Below are 27,898 nucleotides of genomic sequence, written 5' to 3' on the forward strand. Positions count from 1 at the left end.
CAGTGCACTGGGCTCCTGTAGATATTGATAAGGGACTTTCTGGCCCAGGGAGAGTCCTGGGCTCCAAACATTGAATGGATGATTTCGTGTCATCCCTTGGAGATCACAGCCGGAGAGGCAATGAACAAAATTATTAATTAAACTATACAGACACCCGAGTACCCGGGTCAACAATTATGGTGTGAAGTACAATGGAAGTTCCGTTCTTTACCCACATTTGGATTCAGGAATTAGAGGGAGGTTTTCACAATATGCAGATGACAGCAAATTGGGTGGTAGAACTAATAAAGTGGAGACTGCACTGAAATCCAGGAAGACACAAACAGGCTGGCAGACTGGACAGATAAATGGGAAATGAAATTCAACATAGTGAAATGTGAGCTGGTTCATTTTGGGAGGAGGAATGAGGAGGCCAGTTATTGGTTAGAATGTAAGAAATTAAATGGAGCAGAGGAGCAAAGAGATCTGGGAACAGAGTCACATAAATCACTAAAAGCAGCAACACAAGTCGATAAGAGAGCAAAGAAAGAGCTGATGTTCTTTTCTAGAGGATTACAATGTAACAGCAGGGAGGGAATGTTAAATTTATAGAGAACCTCACTTAGAAGGACTGTGAGCAGTTCTGGTCTCCATATTAAAAAAGGATATTGAAGCACTGAAGAAAGTGCAGAATAGATTTACAAAGATGTCACCAGAGAGGATGTTACTATCCAGCAAGATTGAGCAGGCTGGGGCTCCTTTCTCTGGAAAAGAGAAGACTAGGAGGAGATCTGATAGAGGTCTTTAAAATTATCAGTCAGTCAGAACAAGGGGGCAGCAATATAAGACAGACATTAACAGGTCAAATAGAGAACTTAGGAGGAATTTCTCTACTCAGAGAGTGGTGAGAATGTGGAACTCACTGCCACGTGGAGTGGTCGAAGCAGATAACAATGATGGGTTTAAGGGGAGGCTCAATATATTTATGAGGGAGAAGGGAATAGAGGGATATAGGGGCAGTGTGGGACAAGGTAATTAGATTGGGAGGAGGCTCATGTGGATTATAAACACCAGCACAGACTAGTGGGGCCGAAAGGCCTGCTTCTGGGCTGTAATTTTGTATATCTACAGCAGGGGTGGATTAATACTCGGGTTTACAGGGCCCAGGGGTGGATTAATGCTCAGGTTTACGGGGCCAGGGGTGGATTAATGCTCGAGTTTACAGGGCCCAGGGGTGGATCAATGCTCAGGTTTACGGGGCCAGGGGTGGATTAATGCTCGGATTTACAGGGCCCAGGGGTGGATCAATGCTCAGGTTTACGGGGCCAGGGGTGGATTAATGCTCGGATTTACAGGGCCCAGGGGTGGATTAATGCTCAGGTTTACGGGGCCAGGGGTGGATTAATGCTCGGATTTACAGGGCCCAGGGGTGGATTAATGCTCAGGTTTACGGGGCCAGGGGTGGATTAATGCTCAGGTTTACGGGGCCAGGGGTGGATTAATGCTCAGGTTTACGGGGCCAGGGGTGGATTAATGCTCGGGTTTACAGGGCCCAGGGGTGGATTAATGCTCAGGTTTACGGGGCCAGGGGTGGATTAATGCTCAGGTTTACAGGGCCCAGGGGTGGATTAATGCTCGGGTTTACAGGGCCCAGGGGTGGATTAATGCTCAGGTTTACAGGGCCAGGGGTGGATTAATGCTCAGGTTTACAGGGCCCAGGGGTGGATTAATGCTCGGATTTACAGGACCCAGGGGTGGATTAATGCTCAGGTTTACAGGACCCAGGGGTATATTAATGCTCGGGTTTACAGGGCCCAGTGGTGGATTAATACTCGGGTTTACAGGGCCCAGGGGTGGATCAATGCTCGGGTTTACAGGGCCCAGGGGTGGATCAATGCTCGGATTTACAGAGCCCAGGGGTGGATTAATGCTCGGGTTTACAGGGCCCAGGGGTGGATTAATGCTCGGGTTTACAGGGCCCAGGGGTGGATTAATGCTCAGGTTTACAGGACCCAGGGGTATATTAATGCTCGGGTTTACAGGGCCCAGTGGTGGATTAATACTCGGGTTTACAGGGCCCAGGGGTGGATCAATGCTCGGGTTTACAGGGCCCAGGGGTGGATCAATGCTCGGATTTACAGGGCCCAGGGGTGGATTAATGCTCGGGTTTACAGGGCCCAGGGGTGGATTAATGCTCGGGTTTACAGGGCCCAGGGGTGGATTAATGCTCGGGTTTACAGGGCCCAGGGGTGGATTAATACTCGGGTGTACAGGGCCCAGTGGTGGATCAATGCTCGGATTTACAGGGCCCAGGGGTGGATTAATGATTGGGTTCACAGGGCCCAGGGGTGGATTAATGCTCGGTTTTACAGGACTCGGTTGGATTAATGCTCGGTTTTATAAGGCCCGGGCAGATTAATGCTCGGTTTTACAGGACTCGGTTGGATTAATGCTCGGTTTTACAGGACTCGGTTGGATTAATGCTCGGTTTTATAAGGCCCGGGCAGATTAATGCTCGGTTTTACAGGACTCGGTTGGATTAATACTCGAGTTTATGAGGCCCGGGCAGATTAATGCTCGGTTTTACAGGACTCGGTTGGATTAATACTCGAGTTTATGAGGCCCGGGCAGATTAATGCTCGGTTTTACAGGACTCGGTTGAATTAATACTCGAGTTTATGAGGCCCGGGCAGATTAATGCTCGGTTTTACAGGACTCGGTTGGATTAATACTCGAGTTTATGAGGCCCGGGCAGATTAATGCTCGGTTTTACAGGACTCAGGCGGATTAATGCTCGGGTTTACAGGGCGTAGGGGCGGCATTAATGAAAAGACTTCCTCTAAGTTTTAGACCATGTCCCCTCATATTACGGGATTCCACAATCAGTGGAAAATGTTTCTCTCTATCTACTCTATCAGTTCCAATTAATAGCTTGAAAACTTGGATCAAATCAACCCTTAAACCTCTAAATTCCAGGGATTCAACCCTCATAGTGAGGTGATGAATTCTGGTAGAAGGGATAGGGACAGGCAATATAGACTTAATTGCACAATTATCGAGTGTGCAGGGGTAGCAGGACCAGGGGTTCATGTGCATAGATCATTGAAGATAGTGGGACATATTGAGAGAATAGTTAGCAAAGTATGTGGGATTTTAGGCTTCATTAAGCACAAAATCTGAAAAGTTACACTTCTTTTTCTTTGGCCTCCTTGTCTCGGGAGACAACGGGTAAGCGCCTGGAGGTGGTCATTGGTTTGTGGAGCAGCGCCTGGAGTGGCTATAAAGGCCAATACTAGAGTGACAGACTCTTCCACAGGTGCTGCAGAAAAAATTGGTTGTCTGGGCTGTTACACAGTTGGCTCTCCCCTTTGCGCTTCTGTCTTTTTTCCTGCCAACTGCTAAGTCTCTTCGACTCGCCACACTTTAGCCCCGCCTTTATGACGGCCCGTCAGCTCTGGCGATTGCTGGCATCTGACTCCCACGACTTGTGATCAATGTCACAGGACCTCATGTCGCCTTTGCAGACGTCTTTAAAGCGGAGACATGGACGGCCGGTAGGTCTGATACCAGTAGCGAGCTCGCTGTACAATGTGTCCTTGGGGATCCTGCCATCTTCCATGCGGCTCACATGGCCAAGCCATCTCAAGCGCAGCTGACTCAGTAGTGTGTATAAGCTGTGGATGTTGGCCGCCTCGAGGACATCTGTGTTGGAGATGCGGTCCTGCCACTTGATGCCAAGGATTCTCCGGAGGCAGCGAAGATGGAATGAATTGAGACGTCGCTCTTGGCTGACATACGTTGTCCAGGCCTCGCTGCCGTAGAGCAAGGTACTGAGGACACAGGCTTGATACATTCGGACTTTTGTGTTCTGTGTCAATGCGCCATTTTCCCACACTTTCTTGGCCAGTCTGGACATAGCACTGGAAGCCTTTCCCATGCGCTTGTTGATTTCTGCAGCGAGAGACATGTTACTGGTGATAGTTGAGCCTAGGTAGGTAAACTCTTGAACCACTTCCAGAGCGTGGTCCCCGATATTGATGGATGGAGCATTTCTGACGTCCTGTCCCATGATGTTCGTTTTCTTGAGGCTGATAGTTAGGCCAAATTCGTTGCAGGCAGCCGCAAACCTGTTGATGAGACTCTGCAAACACTCTTCAGTGTGAAATGTTAATGCAGCATCGTCAACAAAGAGGAGTTCCCTGATGAGGACTTTCCGTACTTTGGTCTTCGCTCTTAGACGGGCAAGGTTGAACAACCTGCCACCTGATCTTGTGTGGAGGAAACACTAAACCTTTATAAACCGCTGGTTTGACCCACAATTAGAGTATTGCATTCAGTTCTGGTCACCACACTTTCGAAAGGATGTGAAGGTCCTTGATACGGTGTGGAGGAGATTTACCAGAATGGTTTCAGGGATGAGGGAACTTAGCTACAAGATTAAGTTGGAGAAGCTGGGGTTGTTCCCCTTGAAGCAAAGTCGGCACTTACCTCCCAGGAGAGCAGCGGAGAGGAGCGGACCTGTGGGGGAACACGGAGCGGGGAGCAGTTAAATAAAACTTAAGGAGATAAGTCCAGGCGCACCAGATTTTGAAAACACTGTGAACAATGACATCACTGGAATACTGCAAGGTGATTGGTTGGTGAGAAACTGCTGTTAGGAAGTATCATTAAATAGCTGGTTTAGTGCACGACTGTTAGGATGTGTGTGTAAATAGCTTGGTTATCGCAACTCAACAGCTGGCAGACTAGTAAAGAGTATAAATTAAGTAATAAGCAATAAGTGAGTAGCTGGTCTTTTTTTGAGTAGGGTTTACATTCACTACTAAACTGTATTGATTTTTAGTAAGATTTATCAGTACTAGTAAGGTTTTATTAATAATTCTAAGGTGTTGTAGTATTGGTAATTTTTTTTAGCAATAGCAAAGGGTCAACTAATAAATAAAGGAATGGCAGGGATGCTTCAACCTCGAGAGTGCACCTCCTGTGCTGTGTGGGAGCTTCAGGATGCTTCCCGTATCCTGGAGAACTATTTGTGCATGAAGTGTTGTCAATGTGGCAGCTAGAGCTCTGGGTTTTGGAACTTGAGTGGCAGCTGGCGACACTGTGGTTCATTCATGAGGATGAGAGCTATTTGGATAGCATGTTTATAGAGGTGGACATCCCACAGCTTAAGAGTATGCAGGGTGACCACCAGGCAGTCAAAAAGAATCAGGCAGGTAATGCAGTAAACCCCTGAGTGCATCTCACTCTCCAACAGGTATTCAGTTCTGAATACTGAGGAAAGTGATGCTTCACTTGGGGAGTGCACCCAGAGGCAGGTCCAGGGCACCACATGTGGCTCAGCTGTACAGGGGGATACAGGGAAGACTGGAAGAGCCATAGTGACAGGTGATTCAATAGCCAGGGGAACAGACAGGTGTTTCTGTGGCCACAGATGTGAATCCAGAATGGTGTGTTGCCTCCTTGGTGCCAAGGTCAAGGATGTAGCTGAGTGGCTGCAGAGCATCCTGAAGGGGGAGGGTGAACAGCCAGCAGTCGTAGTCCACATTAGAACCAATGACATAGGTAGAAAGAGGGATATGGTCCTGCAGTCAGAATTTAGGGAGCTAGGTAAGAAATTTGCAAGCTTTGCGTCAATACTTTGCGTCTGTTGTTAGTTACCTTGTTAGTTATTACAGAGGATACAGTGTAAAAATGGTCATGTTAAACTAAAATCTAGCTACCCAAACCTACTTGCAAGTCCCTAGTTTGAGGGTGAAATATATGACAATATATTGATCCCTCATTACTTTGCTGCAATGTCCACATTGAGTCTACTGAGCTCGTTGTTAATGATGGCGGTCTTCCGAGAATCGTTGATTTGTGTAAGGTCTTCCGACAGGCCAGGACACATAGTTCTGACGTTCCAGCTTGCAAAGCGAAGGGCTGGTACCTTCTTTCCTTTTTTCATGTTGTTTGGTGCGGTGTATCAGTCCACCTTTCGGACAATGACCCTGAGCTCCAAGCACCCATTGAAGCAGGCAGACTGTGGCGGGACAGAACCTTATTGACCGGGGGCTGCCCGGTTTGAGGCGGGCGGTAGCTGTCCAGTGAGGTGCAATGACCTCTCCCACCGACAAAGGCAACCCGTGGCGCCCAGTTTCTACGCCAATTTATCTGGACTTATAACCCGTAACTGCTGCCTTCCGTGTTGTTTCAGTCGCTGTGAGGCAACTATGGAGTGACCTCTCCATGGCGCATGCCTGGGCAAATTTATGGAGGTTGAGAGTTGCCCAGTCGTCAAAACCCCCCTCTCGGCCTTTCTGGTGGGGTCCAAAGGAGTGCAGGACACGACGTTTGGCACCAGTATGGCTGCAGGAACTGCCGGAAACATGCCAAAGGTGACACATGACCGCCTACGGGGTTCCGCTCCGGATTTTCTGTTAGGGTTTACTCCCTTAGCCTTGGTCTCTCCCGAGACGCCCACAAGGCAGTGGGGTTGTTGGGGCCCCTACACAGGTGTAGGATGGTGCCGGTGGGAGGAGGGGATGCAAGGGGGAGGGGTAGAGGGAGGGGGTGGGGGGGGGTGCAGGGGAAGGGGGTGCGGGGTGAAGATGGTGCGGGGGGGGGGGCGGGCTGGGACGGGGTTGTGAGGGGGTGAGCTGAGAGGGTGGAGCAGGGAAGGGGACGGGGGTGGGGGGGGGTGGAAGGGGGGTAAAGGGGGGGGGGGGGAGGGGGGGTGGAATCTGGTGCAGGTAATAAGCCATTTCCTCAGTGCCCACCATCGACGTCCGGAAAGTTCATCTACGTCCTTCGGGAGGTGAAGCATCATTTGGCAGACTTAGAGGTGATTACATTTGCTAAGGGTTTTTTTTTTTGCAGTGGTTTAAATAAAGGCATGCAGCATTGCCGACAGTGCGCTGCAGATGCTCTCCGAGCCATCTCCCGCGGGCGCTTTGAAGTTGCGGCCTTCTTCTGGCAGGGCAGGGATCCTGAAGAACCAAGACAGCATGGAGTGGGCTTCGCCATCAGAAACTCCTTGCTCAGCATGATAGAGCCTCCCTCAAATGGCTCGGAACGCATACTGTCCATCCGACTGCTCACCACCTCTGGTCCAGTACACCTACTCAGCATCTATGCTCCAACACTCTGTTCCGCACCTGAAGCTAAAGACCAGTTCTATGAACAACTCCATGACATCATTAGCAGCATCCCCAACACCGAACACCTATTCCTGCTGGGGGACTTTAATGCCAGGGTTGGGGCCGACCATGACTCATGGCCCTCCTGCCTTGGGCGCTATGGCGTTGGAAGGATGAATGAGAACGGGCAGAGACTGCTTGAGTTGTGTACCTATCATAACCTCTGCATCACCAACTCGTTCTTTCACACTAAACCCTGTCACCAGGTTTCATGGAGGCACCCAAGATCACGTCGTTGGCACCAGCTAGACCTCATTGTCACAAGGCGAGCCGCCTTAAACAGTGTTCAAATCACACGCAGCTTCCACAGTGCGGACTGCGACACCGACCACTCCCTGGTGTGCAGCAAGGTTAGACTCAGACCAAAGAAGTTGCATCATTCCAAGCAGAAGGGCCACCCGCGCATCAACACGAGCAGAATTTCTCACCCACAGCTGTTACAAAAATTTCTAAATTCACTTGTAACAGCCCTTCAAAACACTCCCACAGGGGATGCTGAGACCAAGTGGGCCCACATCAGAGACGCCATCTATGAGTCAGCTTTGACCACCTACGGCAAAAGTGCGAAGAGAAATGCAGACTGGTTTCAATCTCATAATGAAGAGCTGGAACCTGTCATAGCCGCTAAGCGCATTGCACTTTTGAACTACAAGAAAGCCCCCAGCGATTTAACATCCGCAGCACTTAAAGCAGCCAGAAGTACTGCACAAAGAACAGCTAGGCGTTGCGCAAACGACTACTGGCAACACCTATGCAGCCATATTCAGCTGGCCTCAGACACCGGAAACATCAGAGGAATGTATGATGGCATGAAGAGAGCTCTTGGGCCAACCATCAAGAAGATCACCCCCCTCAAATCTAAATCGGGGGACATAATCACTGACCAACGCAAACAGATGGACCGCTGGGTTGAGCACTACCTAGAACTGTACTCCAGGGAGAATGCTGTCACTGAGACTGCCCTCAATGCAGCCCAGCCTCTACCAGTCATGGATGAGCTGGACATACAGCCAACCAAATCGGAACTCAGTGATGCCATTGATTCCCTAGCCAGCGGAAAAGCCCCTGGGAAGGACAGCATTACCCCTGAAATAATCAAGAGTGCCAAGCCTGCTATACTCTCAGCACTACATGAACTGCTATGCCTGTGCTGGGACGAGGGAGCAGTACCCCAGGACATGCGCGATGCCAACATCATCACCCTCTATAAAAACAAAGGTGACCGCGGTGACTGCAACAACTACCGTGGAATCTCCCTGCTCAGCATAGTGGGGAAAGTCTTTGCTCGAGACGCTCTGAACAGGCTTCAGAAGCTGGCCGAGCGCGTCTACCCTGAGGCACAGTGTGGCTTTCGTGCAGAGAGATCGACTATTGACATGCTGTTCTCCCTTCGTCAGATACAGGAGAAATGCCGTGAACAACAGATGCCCCTCTACATTGCTTTCATTGATCTCACCAAAGCCTTTGACCTCGTCAGCAGACGTGGTCTCTTCAGACTACTAGAAAAGATCGGATGTCCACCAAAGCTACTAAGTATCATCACCTCATTCCATGACAATATGAAAGGCACAATTCAACATGGTGGCTCCTCATCAGAGCCCTTTCCTATCCTGAGTGGTGTGAAACAGGGCTGTGTTCTCGCACCCACACTTTTTGGGATTTTCTTCTCCCTGCTGCTTTCACATGCGTTCAAATCCTCTGAAGAAGGAATTTTCCTCCACACAAGATCAGGGGGCAGGTTGTTCAACCTTGCCCGTCTAAGAGCGAAGTCCAAAGTACGGAAAGTCCTCATCAGAGAACTCCTCTTTGCTGACGATGCTGCTTTAACATCTCACACTGAAGAATGCCTGCAGAGTCTCATCGACAGGTTTGCGTCTGCCTGCAATGAATTTGGCCTAACCATCAGCCTCAAGAAAACGAACATCATGGGGCAGGATGTCAGAAATGCTCCATCCATCAATATTGGCGACCACGCTCTGGAAGTGGTTCAAGAGTTCACCTACCTAGGCTCAACTATCACCAGTAACCTGTCTCTAGATGCAGAAATCAACAAGCGCATGGGTAAGGCTTCCACTGCTATGTTCAGACTGGCCAAGAGAGTGTGGGAAAATGGCGCACTGACACGGAACACAAAAGTCCGAGTGTATCAGGCCTGTGTCCTCAGTACCTTGCTCTACGGCAGCGAGGCCTGGACAACGTATGCCAGCCAAGAGCGACGTCTCAATTCATTCCATCTTCGCTGCCTTCGGAGAATACTTGGCATCAGGTGGCAGGACTATATCTCCAACACAGAAGTCCTTGAAGCGGCCAACATCCCCAGCTTATACACACTACTGAGTCAGCGGCGCTTGAGATGGCTTGGCCATGTGAGCCGCATGGAAGATGGCAGGATCCCCAAAGACACATTGTACAGCGAGCTCGCCACTGGTATCAGACCCACCGGCCGTCCATGTCTCCGTTATAAAGACGTCTGCAAACGCGACATGAAATCGTGTGACATTGATCACAAGTCGTGGGAGTCAGTTGCCAGCATTCGCCAGAGCTGGCGGGCAGCCATAAAGACAGGGCTAAATTGTGGCGAGTCGAAGAGACTTAGTAGTTGGCAGGAAAAAAGACAGAGGCGCAAGGGGAGAGCCAACTGTGCAACAGCCCCAACAAACAAATTTCTCTGCAGCACCTGTGGAAGAGCCTGTCACTCCAGAATTGGCCTTTATAGCCACTCCAGGCGCTGCTTCACAAACCACTGACCACCTCCAGGCGCGTATCCATTGTCTCTCGAGATAAGGAGGCCCAAAAGAATTACTTTACATTGACTAATGCTTTTCTTTAGACATTAGAGTTGGGTTCCAACTCAATTCAGTGCACTTCAGCAATCTTGAGGGAAGATTTCTCAAGAAACAGAGGACAGCTATTATTACGATTGTGACCAACGTTTGTACCAACATGAACAGAGTAGAAATAATTCTGAGCCAGGGATGTTGACTTGCATTCACAACTGGATCACACCTATGTCTATTTCCCAGATTTTCAATTCCTTTCTCTCTTTGTTCATTTCTTGTCGCGCCATAAACAAGTGCTTTTGGGATGTTGCAGTATTTTAATTATGGATTTTAAATCTAATGATAGAGGGGGTATGGGGTGTCTCCACTGAATCATTGCCTTCAAAGCTTCCTCTTGCATTCCAAAGTCAACTCTGATTTCAGTGATGTTATGGGTAGGTACAGGGAACATGATATCATTCCCTATCTGGGTGACCATCGTGGACTTGAAGCAATACACCAAGCAGTGAATTATCTTACAATATCCCCACCTCGAGGGCAGGGCTTTTATGTCGACCCCTCAAATGAAATTCTTGTACGTTTTCTCATTTCCAAGACATTCTGTTCTGTGATCATGTTTAATTGTGATCTTGTCTGACACACCAGGTGCTTCAAGTAGCAAGTGTGGAGCAGTCAGCATATTAGCGCCAATAACTGAGTTATAACCAATACCTGTGAAATGATCCTAATCCATGGGGGAATTTCCATGTTTAACCCTATTTCCCACCAATGTGTTGAATCTCCTACCCCTGGAACTTCCTTAGCTATAGCTTTATTTCCTTGCTGTAGCGCGTAATAATGGCGTTGGGAGATGTTGACTTTCTTATTAATGTTGTTAAGGCTCTTGGGATGTCATACCCAAATTTAGTGACATAATGCTCAAGCCCTCTTTTACTCGTAAGACCTGCTGGTCAGGCATAGCAATGGCGGGGAGTGTTTTTCCCCCATCGCTGTGGTTTTGGTAGGTGTAATACAGTCGGTCCCAGGTTTGATTTAACATTTAAGTTCCCGTGATGGTAATAGTCTTCTAAGGTGGTAAAACAGTGCTTCCTTTCTCATACATAGGCCGCTCTAGTTCTCACATCTGATGAACCTGTAACTTCCACAGTACAGTTCAGCCCATTCTCATTCCAATTGAAACCACATGTGTCTCTTGAGTGATCATATAAATCATATGGGGAAATGAGGGCATCCTTGCTTGTTCAGCATCCCTGTAGGTTTGGTTCTATCCAAGTTAGTTCTTCTAGCCGGATCAACCATTGGGGTGCCGTCAGGAATCGACTAATGACACTTACCCTCACAACCCCTATGTTTTCTACACTAAACAGAGGATTAGGCATGGTTCAATTCATAAGACTGGGTATCTGTACTACTAGACCCAATAGCTTCTGGTTCCCACCTTGTGGCATTTGTGCTTCAACGGGTGAACCTCAATCAAACTCTTAATTTTACATAATTCTGCATCTTCCTGCTAACGGGATCGTCCTGATAAATGTCTATTTGTTCCCACCCAAGTGGAAAGATGTCCTTCATTGATAACTTCTAGGTTGTCTCTGAACTGTTCTACCAACCAATTCCCTTACATGACACATACATTGTTATGAGCTGCCTGGTCAGAGGCCTTTCTGCCCTCTCTGCTAAGGTCATTAATCTTTTTTAGATGATTTTCTGTCTCAAGTATAGTGTCTTGTAAGTGCACGACCATTATCTGCTCCTCTCCCAGCTCTTCATGTTTTATGCTATTGTCTTTATTGAATATATGTTTCAATTTCTCCTGCACCGTGCATAACTGTATCTGTGAAACTGCCTAATCCATAGAGTTAATCATTGAGGTGGCTGTATTAAACCAGTAAATACAACATTTATCAAGCCTCTCTTTCACCTACTTCTTGTTTGATTTATTTCTAGTATTGTTCTCATGGAGGAATGCCTTCAGTACATCCTCTATACTTGGGACAAGGTAGCCTTTTCTCAATACCAGTCGAAAACCTGCTGTGCCATTCATTGAGTTAACTGTATTGTTTTATTCCAATAAAACATTTGGGCAGTACTAAATCAGTTAAGTTCAAAATGACAGGACCACTTCTGGTATTACCTGGTAATATACTGCTTTATGATGTGGATAATTACAAGGCTATTTCCAGGTCCTGCCTCTAATTGAGGACATTGCCCCTCTTTGCCCTGATCCCAAGCATCTGAGCTATCCTCTTCCTCATACAGTATGAGCATAACACTGTCGAGGTACCCGTCAGTCTTTGCATCCTCACATCTTATCCTGACTCTATCCCCGCCCCTCCCCGCCCCCGTCAATTTTAGGGTAGTTATATCCTCCCTATAGCTTTAAAATTACAAAAGGGTGTTCGTTGTCCCAATTTCTGTTATTGGACATTTTGTTAGACCCAATATGAGTACTGTCCTTCGTGGCTCTTCCACCATCCAGGCCAACACAATTGGATGTATCCTTCACTCTCTGATACCACTGGGCCTTGGTTTGATTCTTTTATTTGCTCCCAAGTCCCTTTATTCTTTACCAGAAATTTCCGCACGCTCGGGCCTCCCCTGTCTTTTCCCTTGCACCTAATACACACTCCATATCCCTCTTTTATTTCCCACATGGAAACTCTTCCCAGGAGAATACCACAACCTGTTATGTATGCTGTCGATACACTATCTCTTAATATTTCTTATCCAAACTGGGAGATCCCCCTCATATGTTTGTATGAGTCATTGTGGCTCATTGGCTTTTTGTGTCCAGCACGAATCTGAGGTTCTGATCTATAAATTGCAAGTGGGGCACATTCACCTCCGTTTGTCCAAAGATCGCATTCAGGCATCTTGGTGGACATAGTGAGACACAATCAGCTGTTTAAAAAAATGAAGGTTTAAAACCCTGGAATCTGCTGCCTTATACTGAACAATACCTGGTTTCATTATTAGTCAGAGTCCCATATCTGGGTCGCCAATTGTAGCTTTCCTGCTACTTTCAGGATTCAGTTTAATCCAACAAGGGTGACTTGTCCGTGACTGCAACAAACCACAATGGGTACAGGTTATAAGCAAAACAGATGTATCAAGTAGTTTACATTCAGTGCAAAGAAGTAGTACTAAAAGACAATAGTCACAGTCTGTTTCTCAAAACCTTGGCGGTAGCCCTCCGAGTGACTGTGGTGCGATCTCTCTTTCTCTTGCTGTGTTCTGTTGACTGAAGATTCCCTTCTTTCTTCTCCTGGGTTTTTCATGCTTCTCATGTTCAATAGCTGTTCTTTTATACCCTTTTTCTCCTTTGAGCCTATGTGGCAACTGACAATCGCTTGGGCTATTTCACTCATTCTGCTTAATCATTTTTTTAAAAAATTAACATGAAATTTTGCTTAATTTTCTGGTGTCACTGTGTTCCATTTTCTTGCAACTTTGTTATTCCTTTTCTAGAAACTTCATACAGACAGTTGTTACATGAGTTACAGCAATGTATTTTACTCCAGTGATAACAGATCTTAGAAGCTTTAAACCTTCTGTTTTAATTGTAACTTAATTAATGTTCTGTTTTTCATTATCTGTTAGTTTTAAACATACCACTATATTCTTTTCATATTTAACTCAAAGTTCGCTGCCCTGACAGTTTTTTTTTTGACATAACCTTAGCTCAGCATCAGGCTTTGCTTCTCAGCTCAGACCATGTTTAACTGAGCTTACACATATTATAGTTACTTTTACAATATTTAAAGCATTATTACTTATAATCACTTCTAATTAAAGTTATGTATTTTAAGACATTATACCAAGCAGTGAACTTTCTTGCTCTGGGTCTGGAGTCACATGTAGGCCAGACCAGGTAAGGACAGCAGATTTCCTTCCCTACAGGATATTAGGGAAGCAGATGGGTTTTTACAACAATCAATGTTAGTTATATAACACTATTACTAAGACTAGCTTTTAATTTCAGATTTTTTAGTTAATTGAAGTTTTAATTAATTGAATTTAAATTCCACCAACTGGTTTGAACCCATGTCCCCAGGGTAGTACCCAGTAACATTACCACAATGCCACCATCACCCCAGCACTCCAGTTCACTGTGCACAGGAGAATGTCTGTTCTCTCACACTACGAGGGGACAGAACAGAGAAAAATCTCAACTGTTAGAAACCCTTGAATCGTTTGCAAGTATCGTTCAAATGCTGACAGGTTCACACTGACAGCTTCCATTACATTGAAGTCAATGGAAGATGGAGAGTGCTTATGCTGGAACAAAACACTAGTTAGACCACAGCTAGAGCACTGTGTACAGTTCTGGTCACTGCATTACAGGAAGGATGTGATCACACCAGAGACAGTACAGAGGAGATTTACGATAATGTTGCCAGGACTGGAGAATTTTAACTACGAGGTGAAGATTGGATCGACTGGAGTTGTTTTCTTTGGAACAGAGGAAGCTGAGGGGCGATTTAATAGAGGAGAGGGGCCTGGTAGAATTGGTTAGGAAGGAGTTATTTTACTCAGCAAAAAAGTCAATGTACAGGAGGCATAGATTTAAAATAATTGGAAGGATTAGGGAGGAGTTGAGGAGTTTTTTCACCCAGGGGGTGGTGAGGGTCTGGAATTCACTGCCTGAAAGGGTGGGAGAGGCAGAAAGCCTCTTCATATTTAAAAATGACTTGGATATGCTCTTGAGTTGCTTATCCTGCAGGGTTAAGAACCAAGAGCTGGAATGAGGCATTCGACTGAATGATTATTTTTCACTGGCACAAATACGATGGGCTGAATGGCCTCCTTATGTGCTGTAAATTTCTACGATTCTGTGATGACAAATGGTCCTTGTTGTTTTCTCCAAGACAGACCTCAGTCCAGTCATTTGCTCCAAGTGTTCATGTGATGGTTCAAGCTAAGAGGTGCCAGGTATCGGGAGCAGTGAATAAAATCGAAATGTAAGTAAGTACCGATATAGTTTTAAATAACTTTTGTTGACTGTGACCCTCACCCAGTGCCAGGATTTCAGATCAGACTCACCATGGAAAATGAGTTTAACACCCCTGAGGTAGACAATGCGAACTTGATCCTCAGTATCTCTGTCACCTCCTCCAACCCCACAACCCTCTTTGTAAATACAAGTTGTTGTTGGATTACACCCTGAGGTAGACAATGTCTCCCCTCATCCACCAACACAGCAACGTCTTCACAAACACAAACAAGTTTGTAAGACGCTATCTTCTTTTCCGAAGCGTGTTGAGTATCTCTAATGGCCCCTTCTCTTCCCCAGTGATCAGAAACAGCATCTCTTAGGATCCCTTCAAGTACCTTCCCTGTGATAGAGCTCATGCTGATGGGCCTGTAGTTCCCTGCCTCAGATTGGTCTCCGATTTGGAAAATGGGAACCAAATGAGCCACCTTCCAATCTCAGGCAACAATCCCTGACTCTATTGAGCTGTTGAAGATACAGGCAAGGGGCTCAGAGAGCATCCGTCCCATCTCTTTAAACACCCTTGGGTGGCTATCATCTGGACCTGGAGCACCATCTAGTTTGAGATTTCCTATTTTATCCAGGATGACAATCCCTTTCTAATTGAATATTTATGATGTTATTGTCGACAGCACATCCCACAGCTGGAATCTGAGCATCATCCACAGAGTCAGAATGATGTGAAATAGTCATTTAACAGCTCTGTCATAGCCTGGAAATCTGTTTCAATCTGTCCTGAACTGTCTCTCAGTGGCTCAAACCCATCTGTTCCCATCTTCTCACTCCTGATGTAGCTGGAAAAGGTTTTGCCATTATCACCACCATTGTGCACCATCTTCTTTTCCAAAGATCTCTCAGCTTCTCTAATGGCTGCTTTTGTCTTCCTCAATTGTGGGTGATATTTAGAGTCATAGAGTGACACAGCACTGAAACAGGCCCTTCGGCCCACCGAGTCCGTGCCGACCAACAACCACCCATTTATACTAATCCTACATTAATCCCATATTCCCTATCACATTACCACAGTTCTCCTATCACCTGCCTACAGTAGGGGCAATTTACCTATCAACTTGCAAGTCTTTGGCTGTGGGAGGAAACCAGAGCACCCGGCAGAAACCCATGTAGTCACAGGGAGAACTTGCAAACTTCGCCCAGGCAGTACCCAGAACTGAACCCAGGTCGCTGGAGCTGTGAGGCTGCGGTGCTAACCACTGTGCCACCCTATTTGTCCCTATTCTCCCAGAAACTGAATCCATCTTGTTCCAAACTGGATCCAATGTAAGACAGTTAGGGGAGTCAGGCATCATTCACCCCTAGACCCACACTGGCAGGTAAAACCCCAGACCGTTCCTTCGTAAGGATTCCTCTGGTTCCTCGCCATGTGTCTGTCAGGATACGGAAACCCAACTCTCCTACAGTCCACTCCTGGAGGCCCCACTCCCTGAGCCTACAACCTTCAGCAGGGTCAGTGGTGGACTTCCACAGCGGGGGTGATCCCGGAGTAACTGTCAGGATAGCACTCCTGTGGACGTTCTGTGTATTTTTACTTATCCTGGTGTCCAACACTCACACATTAATGAAACAAGAAATTCCTGGAAACGCGCTGCAGGTCCTTCTGTATCTGGAGATCAAATGCCTGTTGTATAATTGTATCAGCAGTTAACAGGCTCCTGTAAACTCCTCCATCTGCTTTTTTAATGCAGACTTCAATTTATTTAGTTTCAAAAGGTTTATTTTAAATGAAGTAACACCTGTGCTAAAATGGTAGATTCAGGACTGTCACACAAACACATTAAATCTCCACAGAATAATTATCACAGTCATTTTCAGACTGTAAATTTAAACCTGCTGTTTCACTTTCAGTCAGGAACAGATCACAGTTTTACACCAGTCTCTGATTTGACAGCACGTTTCCAGCATTCATCGTTGTTCTTCCTGACTCTAAACACAGTTGTAAAGGAGCCTTCTGTTCCTTGCCCAGGAGCTCTGAACCATGGAAGAGAGCGGCTGGGACACATTTCTTACAGGCTTCAAGATTAACCCACACGGGGACTTTGCTGTCGGTGAAGAGAGATGAGAAAGACCAAAGTGCTGTTTGTCCCTCTCAGTGTGATCCTGAAGGACTGTGTTCAGGCTGAAGTTCTGTTCCTGCCGTACGATCCTCCCCCCAGATTGTCCTTTCTGAGCTCCAGCCAGGTGATGCTAAACACTCAGGTGGGAAAGACAGAAATCTACAACAGTGTGTTTAGAATAAAGTTGATTTATTTGGCATTTATCCAGAATATTAAACTCCAGCCCGTTAATGGGGTTATCAGCAGAAACAAATGTCAATAGTCAGAATGAACATGGTTCAGTCCAGGATGTGATTAACAGCAGCAGAATCCAACTCCAGCTGTTACATGTGAACTCACTGCTGTTTCCGTAGGTCAGATGACTGAGTGAATCCCATCCCACGCTCAGTGCAGGCATACGGCCTTTCTCCTGTGTGAACTTGCTGGTGCCTCAGCAGTTTGGATGACTCAGTGAATCTCTTTCCACACAAGGAGCAAGGAAACGGGCTGTCCCCAGTGTGAACTCGCTGGTGTCTCCTCAGATCCTGTTTGCTTTTAAATCCCCTCTCACAGTCAGAACATTTAAAAGCTCTCTCATCAGTGTGAACACGCTGATGTTTAGTGAGGTGGGATGACTGAGTGAATCCCTTTCCACACACGGAGCAGGTGAACGGCCTCTTCCCAGTGTGAACTCACTCGTGACTCAGCACATTGGATAACTTAGTGAATCCCTTCCCACAGACAGAGCAGGTAAACGGCCTCTCCCCAGTGTGAATACGCTGTTGTACAGTGAGTTCAGTTGGTCGCCTGAACCCAGTCCCGCAGTGAGAGCACCTGAATGATCTCTTGTCAGTGTGAACATGTTGATGGCAGTGTACTTCCACACAACGTTTAGAGCAGTTCCCGTGGTCTGGACATTTGAAAGGTCTCTTGTCAGTGTGAACTCACTGGTGTCTCAACAGGTTGGATGACCAAGTGAATTCCTTTCCACACACGGAAAAGACGAATCGCCTCTCACCAGTGTGAACTCGCTGGTGTGTATGGAGGTTGGATGGCCGAGTGAATCCCTTCCCATACACGGAGCAGGTGAACGACCTCTCCCTGGTGTGAACCTGCTGGTGTTGCAGCACAGTGAACAATCGCCTGAACCTCTTCCCACAGTGAGAGCAGCTGAACAGTGTTGAACTGGTGTGAATGCGCTGGTGCCTTCTCAGTGACTGTGCGCTTTTTAAGCCTTTGTTACAGTTTGAGCATTTAAACTCTCTTTCTTCAGTCCAAACTCGCTGGTGTGTATGGAGGCTGGATGATCGAGTGAATCCCTTCCCACAGTCAGAGCAGGTGAACGGCCTCTCCCCAGTGTGAATGCGTCAATGTGTTTCCAGCACAGATGATAATCGAATCCCTTCCCACAGTCCCCACATTTACCCGTTTTCTCCCCAGTGTGGCTGCTCTTGTGTCTCAACAGGCCAGTTGATTGGCTGAAGTCTTGTCCATGCACAGAACACGTGTATGGTTTCTCTCCGCTGTGATTGGTCCTTTTTGCTTTCATGTTCAAAGGCTGACGATATACAGGTTATGATAAATTGAGAGACTGTCAGATCTTGACGTGATGGTAGGTTTGAGGGAGGAGGAGAATTTATACATCTACAACTCGACATGAACTCCAGAGCTGCAACCTCCACAAGATAAAAGGATAAAGGAAGCAGGTGCATTGCACCACCTCCAGGTTCCCCTAAATGATGCACTATCCTGACTTGGACACATATCACCGTTCCTTCATCATCACTGGGTGAAAATCCTGTAACTCCTTCCCTAACACCATTGTGGGAGAACCTTCACCACACGGACTGCAGCAGTTCAAGAAGGTGGCCCACCATCACCTTCTCAAGGGGCAACTGGGGATTGACAATATATGCTGGGATGCTAGTGATTGCCAGATCCCAAGAATGGATTTTTAAAATCCTGTATATATAAAATGAATTAAAATCTCTACATAAATACTTGTTATTAAAAAAAGACTCTATTATATTGTACTGTAACGGAATGCTCAGCAACCTAATCTCCCCTAGAATCTGCCTCCCTTGACAGTCTCACATTGGAAATTGTTGAGCCGGACTGGGTTCAAAAGTACTCGCCGTTAAACCCAGCAGCTTCTCATCCATCTCCACTCCAGCTCAAACTGATGAAACACAAAGACCTGCACAGGAGGTCAGGCACTGACCTCGGCATCCAACACCCACCCTGATACAAACCAGCTCTTAATTGGTCTGTCTGAGTTTCTAGACTGAGTTCTGTGATCAACGCCTGCAATAAAACAAAAGGAAAATATTGTAGATGCTGGAAATCTGAAATAAAAGGAGAAAATTCTGGAAATACTCAGCAGGTCAGGCAGCATCTGTGGAGAGAGAAACAGAGTTAAAGTTTCAGGGTGAGCAGAATGAATTACAGGGAGTAAAGATGATGCAGAATTTGATGGTCAATCTAAGCTCAGAAGTGGAAGAGAAACAGACTATAGTGCAGGAAAAACAATTCCTGACAATGAAAGACACTGTGTGAAAATAAAGCTGGTAATCCAGCAGTGCATGGTCAGGGATGGCACTGTGGTGCAGCCATTAGCATGGCAGCCTCACAGCTCCAGCGACCCGGGTTCAGTTCTGGGTACTGCCTGCGCGGAATTTGCAAGTTCTCCCTGTGACCTGCGTGGGTTTCTGCCGGGTGCTCTAGTTTCCTCCCACAGCCAAAGACTTGCAGGTGGATAAGTAAATTAGCCATTGTAAAATTGCCCCTAGTGTAGGTAGGTGGTAGGAGAATTGAGGGAAGGTGGGGATGTGGTAGGGGACATGGGATTAATGTAGGATTAGTATGAATGGGTGGTTGATGGTCGGCATAGATTCGGTGGGCTGAAGGGTCTGTTTCAGTGCTGTATGACTCTGACATGGGCAGCAGCAATAACAACAAAATATCAAACACAGCTAAAATACAACCATTATTAGAGGAAGTTAGACAATGGAGGAGAGCCGATTGAGGAGGGCAGAGGTGAAACACAGCAGTGGATGGACATGGATTCAGATCCACAGCAAAGGAGCACATCAGCTCCAGAGCCATAGAACCCCTCACACATAACACAGTGTGTGATCAAGAAACCGCTGAAGGCACTGGCTACTGCAAAGCCTAAGGGTCCTGACAACATCCCGGCTGTAGTATGGAAGACATGCACTGCAAAACTAGCTGCGCCTTTAGCCAAGCTAATTCTGTACAGCTACACACTTGCATCTACCCGACAATGTGGAAAATTGCCCAGATATGTCCTATCCACAAAAAGGAAGATATATCCAACCCGGCCAATTACTGCCCCTTCAGTCTGCACTCCATCATCTGCAAAGTGATGGAAGGTGTTGTCGACAGTGCTATCTAACAGCAATAAGCTGCTCACCGATGCTCAGTTTGGGTTCTGCCAAGGCCACTTGGCTCCTGATCTCATTACAGCCTTGGTCCAAACGTGAATAAAAGACAATATCAAGGCAGCATTTGATCGAGTATGGATCAAGGAGCCTGAGTCAATGGGAATCGGGGAAAACTTTCTGCTGGTAGGAGTAATACCTAGCACAATGGAAGACAGTTGTGTTTTCTGGAGGTCAATCATCTCAGCCCCAGGAGTTCCTCAGAGTAGTGTCCCAGGCCAAACCATCTTCAGCTGCTTCAACAATGATCTTCCCTCCAACATACATTCAGAAGTGGAGATGTTTGCTGCTAAATATGTGATTTCAGAACCATTCATAACTCCTTATATAATGAAGGAGTCTGTGTCCATCTGCAGCAAGACCTGGACAACATCCAGGCTTGGGCCTGAATGCATTCAGTAAGGTAGATGGTTTAAAGGCCCAAGTAGAGGTAAATGGGTTTGATCTAATTGCCATAACGGAAGCTTGGCTACAGGGTGACCAAGTCTGGGAACTGAATATTCAAGGATATTCGGCATTTAGAAAGGTCAGGCAAAAAGGAAAAGGAGGTGGTGTTGTGCTGATAATAAGGGATGGGATCAGTATATTAGTAAGAGAGGATCTCAGATTGGAGGAACAAAATGTAGAATCTGTTTGGGTGGAGCTACGAAACAGCATTGGTAGGAGTTCTTTATAGGCCACCAAGCAGTAGTGGTAGTGTGGGGTATGGTATTAATCAGGAGATTAGAGAAGCCTGTGGTATGGGTAATACAGTAATCGTGGGTGAGTTCAATCTGCATATAGACTGGGTAAACCTAATGAGCACTAATGCTGTGCAGCATCAGTTTCTGGAGTGTGTTCGGGATGGTTTTCTAGAGCAGTATGTTGAGGAACCGACTACAGAACAGGCTATTTTAGATCTATTATTATATAATGAGAAAGGGCTAATTAGTAATCTTGTTGTAAAAGAACCTTTCGGGATGAGTGACAGAATTTTACATTATGTTTGAAAGCCAGGTGGTTCATGAATTAAAAGCAAAATACCACAGGTGCTGGAAATCTGCAACAAAAACAAAAAGTGCTGGAAATACTCAGCAGGTCTGGCAGCATCTGTGGAGAGAGAAGCAAAGTTAAAGTTTCAGGTCTGTGGTATGAAGGTTCACCAGACTTGTTCCTGGGATAGCGGGACTATCCTATGAAAAGAAATTGGGGAAACCCAGAGAGATTGGGTTTGAAACTGGGAGAGTTTCGAAAAGCTACGTAAATACGCTGTGTGGGGTGACGTCATGTATTTGTCAGTCCGCAATGACGTCATCGCGCACAGCTCATCTGCGCAAAACAGGACGGGTAACGGTGTGTTTAAAACAAAAGAGCAAAATGCCGCGGATGCTGGAACTGGCCAGAACGTTGAACCGGCTGCTAGGGCTGTTGCCATGACCGTGAGTGTGCGAAAACTGCGCGTGCGCGGCAGGTGTTTGACTGGGCACCAAACGCCTTCTCGTCTAATTCGGACTTTCAATGGCGGTGTTTTTACCCAACATTGTCCGCGATGGGGAATGTTCCCCATCCAATGCACAGACGCCCGCAGCACGAGTGTTTAGAGCATGCGCAATACGGGCAATGTTCGGAGCATGTGCAATCCAAGTCGTGTTGGGAGCATGCGCAGTGCGAGTGATGGCGACAGAGAGACCTTTGTTCCTTTTCGATAAGCGGCAGCGGCGGAGGGAGCAATGGAGCCGGCGGGAAGATGGGAGACTCCGTAACCACCTGGTGTAGGCCGCAAACCCGGAGTGGGAGCATAGAGTGGAGACGACGAGGGAACAATTGTTAACTTGGGAATTTAGTGCAGAGGGGGAAGGAGGTGCTGCTTTTTATACCTTTTTACAACCTCCAGGAGCTTGTGAGTGTTCAGAGGCTTTAATTGGGGAGCAGGTCGCTGATTGGTTGGTGAACTTAAGAATTATGTCTCTAAACGGGGGGCAGTAGTTTAAACTGGAACCAGGGAGATATAAGTATTGCAGTAAATTTATCACTTAATTATTAAACTACTTAATGTAACTACAAACAATTATTGAGTGACAGTTCTCAACTTGAAAGCTAATTAGTTAAACAAAACACAATACAGATGGCAGGGCAGGTGATGTGTTGCAGCTGTAGCATGTGGGAGCTGGTGGACACCAGTGTGATCTGCTGCAACCCCATCAGTTAGTGTCTGCAGCTTGAGGAACTTTGGCTCAGAGTTGCTGAGCTGGAGTCTGAGATTCAGATATTGCGAGGCGTCAGGGAGGGGCAGGTTACCTGGTCCCTTCGTTCCAAGAGGCAGTCGCATCCCTTCGGATAGGTACTTCAGATTTGTTCCATGATCAGGGACACGAGGGTGTGACTAAGAGTGAGGCCGGGTATGGGGATCCAGAAAGTAGCAATGGAGGAGCCTCAGGGTTTGCAATTGTTCAACAGGTTTGAGGTTCTTGCAGCTTGTGTGGACGAGAGCAAAGACTGCAGGGAGGATGAATAAACTGACCACAGCACCATGGCACAGGGGGCCATTCAAGTGGGGGGAATAAAAAGGGATGTGGAAGTAGGGGACAGTATAGTTAGGGGGATAGATACTGTTCTCTGCAGCTGACGGCATGAGTTCCGAAGGCTGTGTTGCCTGTCCAGTGCCAGAGTTAAGAACATCTCCTCAGGGCCAGAGAGGAGGAAGGATCCAATTATCGTAGTTCATGTGGGTACCAATGGCATAAGTAGGACTAAGAAAGAGATTCTTCTTGGAGTATGAGCAGCTAGAGGCTAAATGAAAAAGCAGAACCACAAAGGTAATAATCTCTGGGTTACTACCTGAGCCATGACAAAATTAGCTTAGGGTAAATAAGATCTGATTGTTGAATGCATGGCTCACAGATTGGTGTGGGAGAAATGGGTTTCAATTCATGTACCAGGCACCAGTACTGGGGAAAGCGGGAGATGTACCATTGGGATGGCCTTCACCTGAACCATGTTGGGACCAGAATCCTGCTGAATCGTATAACCAGGGCTGCAGAGAGGGCTTTTTAAAATTTGTTATGTGGGATGTCGGCATCACTGGCTAGGCCAGCATTTATTGCCCATCCCCAATTGCTGTTGAACTGAGCGGCTTGCTAAGAGTCAACCACATTGCTGGAGGTCTGGAGTCACATGTAGGCCAGACTAGGTAAGGACAGCAGATTTCCTTCCCTAAAGGACATTAGTGAATCAGATGGGATTTTACAACAATTGACGATGGTTTCATGGTCGCCATTAGACTAGCTTTTTTTTCCAGATTTTTAAAAAATTAATTGAATTCAAATTTCACCATCTACCATGTCCCCAGAGCATTAGCCAGGGCTCTGGTTTGCTAGTCCAGGGACGCCTCCACGTCCCCTTTAAACTAAATAGTTGGGGGGAGGGGCGGGGAAAGAGTTCAGGGACAGAAAATTCATAAATTTACCAAAAATGGCAATAGTGCAGGGTAGCAATATGGATAATGGTAACCAGAGTGTGACAGGAAAGGACAGAGTCTACAAACATAAGAGTGCACCAGCAAATAAGGTCAGAGTAGGGAAAAATGGTAAAGACAAAATTAAGCACTTTATCTGAATGCGTGCAGCATTCATAACAAGGTGGATGAATTGATAGCACAATTAGAAATAAATGGGTCTGGTATGATAGCCATTTCAGAGACGTGGTTGCAAGGTAACTAAGGCTGGGAGCTAAATATTCAAGGGTATTTAACATTTCGGAAGGATAGGAAGAAAGGTAAAGGATGTGGGGTAGCTCTGTTAATAAAGGTTGAGATCAGTACAGTGGTGAGAAATGATCTTGGCTTGGAAAATCAAGATGTAGAATCAGTTTGGGTGGAGATAAGAAAGAGCAAAGGAAAGAGGTTACTAGTGGGCGTAGTTTATCTGCTCCCTAACAGTAGCTACACTAAGACAAAATATAAATCCAGAAATAATAGGGGCTTGTAGGAAAATTTCTGCAATAATTATGGACAGTTTTAATCTTCATATTGATTGGACTAATAATTGGCAAAGGTAGCCTGGAGGATGAGTTCATATTTGGGACACTTTCGTGGCACAATATGTTATGGAACCAACCCAGGAGTAGGCTATTTCAGACTGGTAATGTGCAATCAGACAGGATTAATGAATGACCTCGTAGTAAAGGATCCTCTAGGCAAGAGTGATCATAATATGATAGAATTTCACATTCAGTTTGAGGATGAGAAGTCTGGGTCTGAAACTAGTGTCCTAGACTTAAATAAAGGCAATTACAAGGGTATGGAGACAGAGTTGGCTAAAGTGGACTGAGAAAATAAGTTAAAGGTAAAGAGAGTAGAGAAGCAGTGGCAGATATTTAAGGAGATAGTTCATTATTTTCAACAATATACATGCCATTGAGAGAATGTATGAGAAGGGTGTGGCTAACTAAGGAAGTTAAGAATGGTATCAAATTAAAAGGAAAGGCGTACAATACTGCAAAGATTAGTGTTGGCCAGAAGATTGCGAAAATTTTAGAAAAGAGCAGAGGATGTTGACAGAAAAGGGTGAAATTAGAGTATGAGAGTAAACTAGCAAGCAATATAAACACGGGCAGTAAAAGCTTTTAAAATATATAAAAAGGAGGAGACTGGCTAAAGTAAATGTTGGTCCTTTACAGGATGAGACTGGGGAATCAATAACAGGAAATGGCAGAGAATTTGAATAAGTATTTTGTATCTGTCTTCACAGTCGAAATCACAAAAAGCATCCCAAGAATAGCAGAAAATCAAGAGGCAAAAGTGAGCGAGGAGCTTTAAACAAAGCTTTAAACGAGGCCCTTACTTACCTGGACACGTGGGCGGCAGCAGGCGGACCTGGGAGGAGGCTGAACCGAAGTGGGACCTGGAAAGGAGAGAGTGGGGCTCGAGGCCCTTACTTAGCAGAAGACCGCAGTGGCGGCAGGCTCTGTCTCGCGCTCTCTCTGTGCCAGCGCGCACTGAGGTTCGAAAGAGGAAAAAAAAGAATTACAGTGAGATCACGGGAAATCTGAAAGTTGATTGGTTGGGTAAGTAACAGCTGTTAGTGCATTAAAATAGCTTAAAATAAGGGGAAAGTTTTTATTTGAAAAAAACCTCAAAACCTACCGTATAAGTGATAAGGTGAGTGTTGCTAAAGTGTTTTTTTTTTAAATTTGTGTAATTTATTAAGGACTTTAGATTGTAGTGGGTAGTGTTGGGAGTAGAACAAGGCCCCTACTGTAATTAGTATTTTTTAAAGGGAATAATTAAGTAATCTAAAGGTAAGTCATGGCAGGAGAGCTCAGCCCCGTGATATGCTCCTCCTGTGCTATGTGGGAAATCAGGGAGGCTTCCAGTGTCCCTGATGACCATGAGTGCAGGAAATGTATCCATCTGTAGCTACTGACTACCCGCATTACGGAGCTGGAGCTGCGGGTGGATTCACTGTGGAGCATCCATGATGCTGAGGACGTCATGGATAGCACGTTTAGTGAGGTGGTCACACCGCAGGTAATGGCTGCACAGGCAGAAAGGAACTGGGTGACCACCAGGCGGAGTAGTAGGCGCAGGCAGGTAGTACAGGAGTCCCTTGTGGCCATCCCCCTCTCAAACAGATGTACTGCTTTGGATACTGTTGGGGGGGGGGATGACCTCCCAGGGGAAAGCAGCAACAGCCAAGTTCGTGGCACCAGGGGGGAGAAAAGACTGGGAGAGCCATAGTGATAGGAGATTCAATTGTAAGGGGAACAGACAGGCGTTTCTATGGCCGCGAACGAGACTCCGGGATGGTATGTTGCCTCCCTGGTGCTAGAGTCAAGTCTGTCTCGGAGCGGCTGCGGAACATTCTGAAGGGGGAGGGTGAACAGCCAGTGGTCGTGGCACATGTGGGTACCAACGACAAAGGTAGAAAAAGGGATGAGGTCCTGCAGGATGAATTTAAGAACTCAGGAGCTAAACTAGAAAGCAGGATCTCAAAGGTAGTAATCTCAGGATTTCTTCCTGTGCCACATGTTAGTGAGTATAGGAACAGGAGAATAGACCAGATGAATGCGTTACTGGAGAAATGGTGCAGGAGGGAGGGATTTACATTCCTGGGACCGGTTCTGGGGAAGGTGGGACCTGTACAAGCGGGACGGGTTACACCCAGGCAGGACCAGAGTCGATGTCCTCGCAGGGGCGTTTGCTAGTGCTGTTGGGGAGGATTTAAACTAGAATGGCAGGGGGATGGGAACCTGAGCGGGGAGACTGAGGAGGAGGAAACAAGGATAGAAACAAAAAGGCAAAAGTGGAAGGCATAGAAATCAAGGGCAAGAAACAAATAGGGTCATAGTACGAAATAATGCTAACATGACTAAGAATGTTGAAAAGACAAGCCTATGGGCATTGTGTCTCAATGTGTGGAGTATTCGCAATAAGGTAGGTCAATTAACTGCGCAAATAGATGTAAATGGATACGATATAGTTGTGATTACGGAGACATGGCTGCAGGGTGACCAAGGATGGGAACTGAACATCCAAGGGTATTCAATATTTAGGAAGGACAGGCAAAAAGGGAAAGGATGTGGAGTAGCATTGTTAGTAAAAAGAGGAAATCAATACAATAGTGAGGAAGGATATTAGCTCAGAGAATCCTGATGTGGAATCTGTATGGGTGGGGCAGAAAACATTGGTGGGGGGTTATATATAGACCCCCAAACAGCAGTGGTGATGTAGAGGATGGCACTAAACAGGAAATTAGAGACGCGTGCAATAAGGGTGTAACTGTAATTATGGATGACTTTAATCTACATATAGATTGGGAAAACCAAATTCGCAACAATACTGTAGAGGAGGAATTCCTGGAGTGCGTACGTGATGGTTTTTTGGGCCAATACGTTGAGGAACCAACTAGAGAACAGGCCATCCTAGACTGGGTATTATGTAATGAGCAAGGATTAGTTAACAATCCTGTGCGGGGTCCCTTGGGGAAGACCGACCATAATATGATAGAATTCTTCATTAAGATGGAGAGTGAGAGATTTGATCCTGAGACTAGGGCCCTGAATCTAAATAAAGAAATCTATGAAGGTGTGAGTTAGCTATGATAGAATGGGCAACATTACTTAAAGGGTTGACAGTGGATAGACAATGGCTAGCATTTAAAGAGTGCATGGATGAATTACAACAATTGTTCATTCCTGTCTGGTGCAAAAATAAAACAGGAAGGGTGGCTCAACCGTGGCTTACAAAAGAAATTGGGATAGTATTAAATCCAAGGAGAAGAAATATAAAATGGCCAGAACAAGCAGCAAACCTGAGGATTGGGAGCAGTTTAGAATTCAGCAAAAGAGGACAAAGGGATTGATTAAGAAGGGGAAAATAGAGTATGGGAATAAGCTTGCAGAGAACATAAAAACTGACTGTAAAAACTTCTATAGATAGATGAAGACAAATGTGGGTCCCTTACAGTCAGAAACG

The 27,898-nt window shown here is 46.2% G+C and overlaps 1 protein-coding gene across 1 annotated transcript in view; it reads left to right on the plus strand.

The window, feature by feature from the left end:
* LOC137348694 (zinc finger protein 271-like) overlaps window positions 1-27,898 on the plus strand; it is a 57,284-nt gene that overhangs the window by 24,050 nt on the left and 5,336 nt on the right. The window contains exons 8-13 of the mRNA XM_068013952.1: window positions 11,888-11,939; window positions 12,735-12,809; window positions 13,750-13,811; window positions 14,809-14,901; window positions 19,073-19,192; window positions 20,782-20,971. Of these exons, the coding sequence (XP_067870053.1) occupies window positions 11,888-11,939; window positions 12,735-12,809; window positions 13,750-13,811; window positions 14,809-14,901; window positions 19,073-19,192; window positions 20,782-20,971 (592 nt within the window). The remainder of the gene's footprint in view (window positions 1-11,887; window positions 11,940-12,734; window positions 12,810-13,749; window positions 13,812-14,808; window positions 14,902-19,072; window positions 19,193-20,781; window positions 20,972-27,898) is intronic.

This window comes from Heterodontus francisci, chromosome 34, assembly GCF_036365525.1.
Source record: "Heterodontus francisci isolate sHetFra1 chromosome 34, sHetFra1.hap1, whole genome shotgun sequence".
In the NCBI taxonomy this organism is placed as follows: Eukaryota; Metazoa; Chordata; class Chondrichthyes; order Heterodontiformes; family Heterodontidae; genus Heterodontus; species Heterodontus francisci.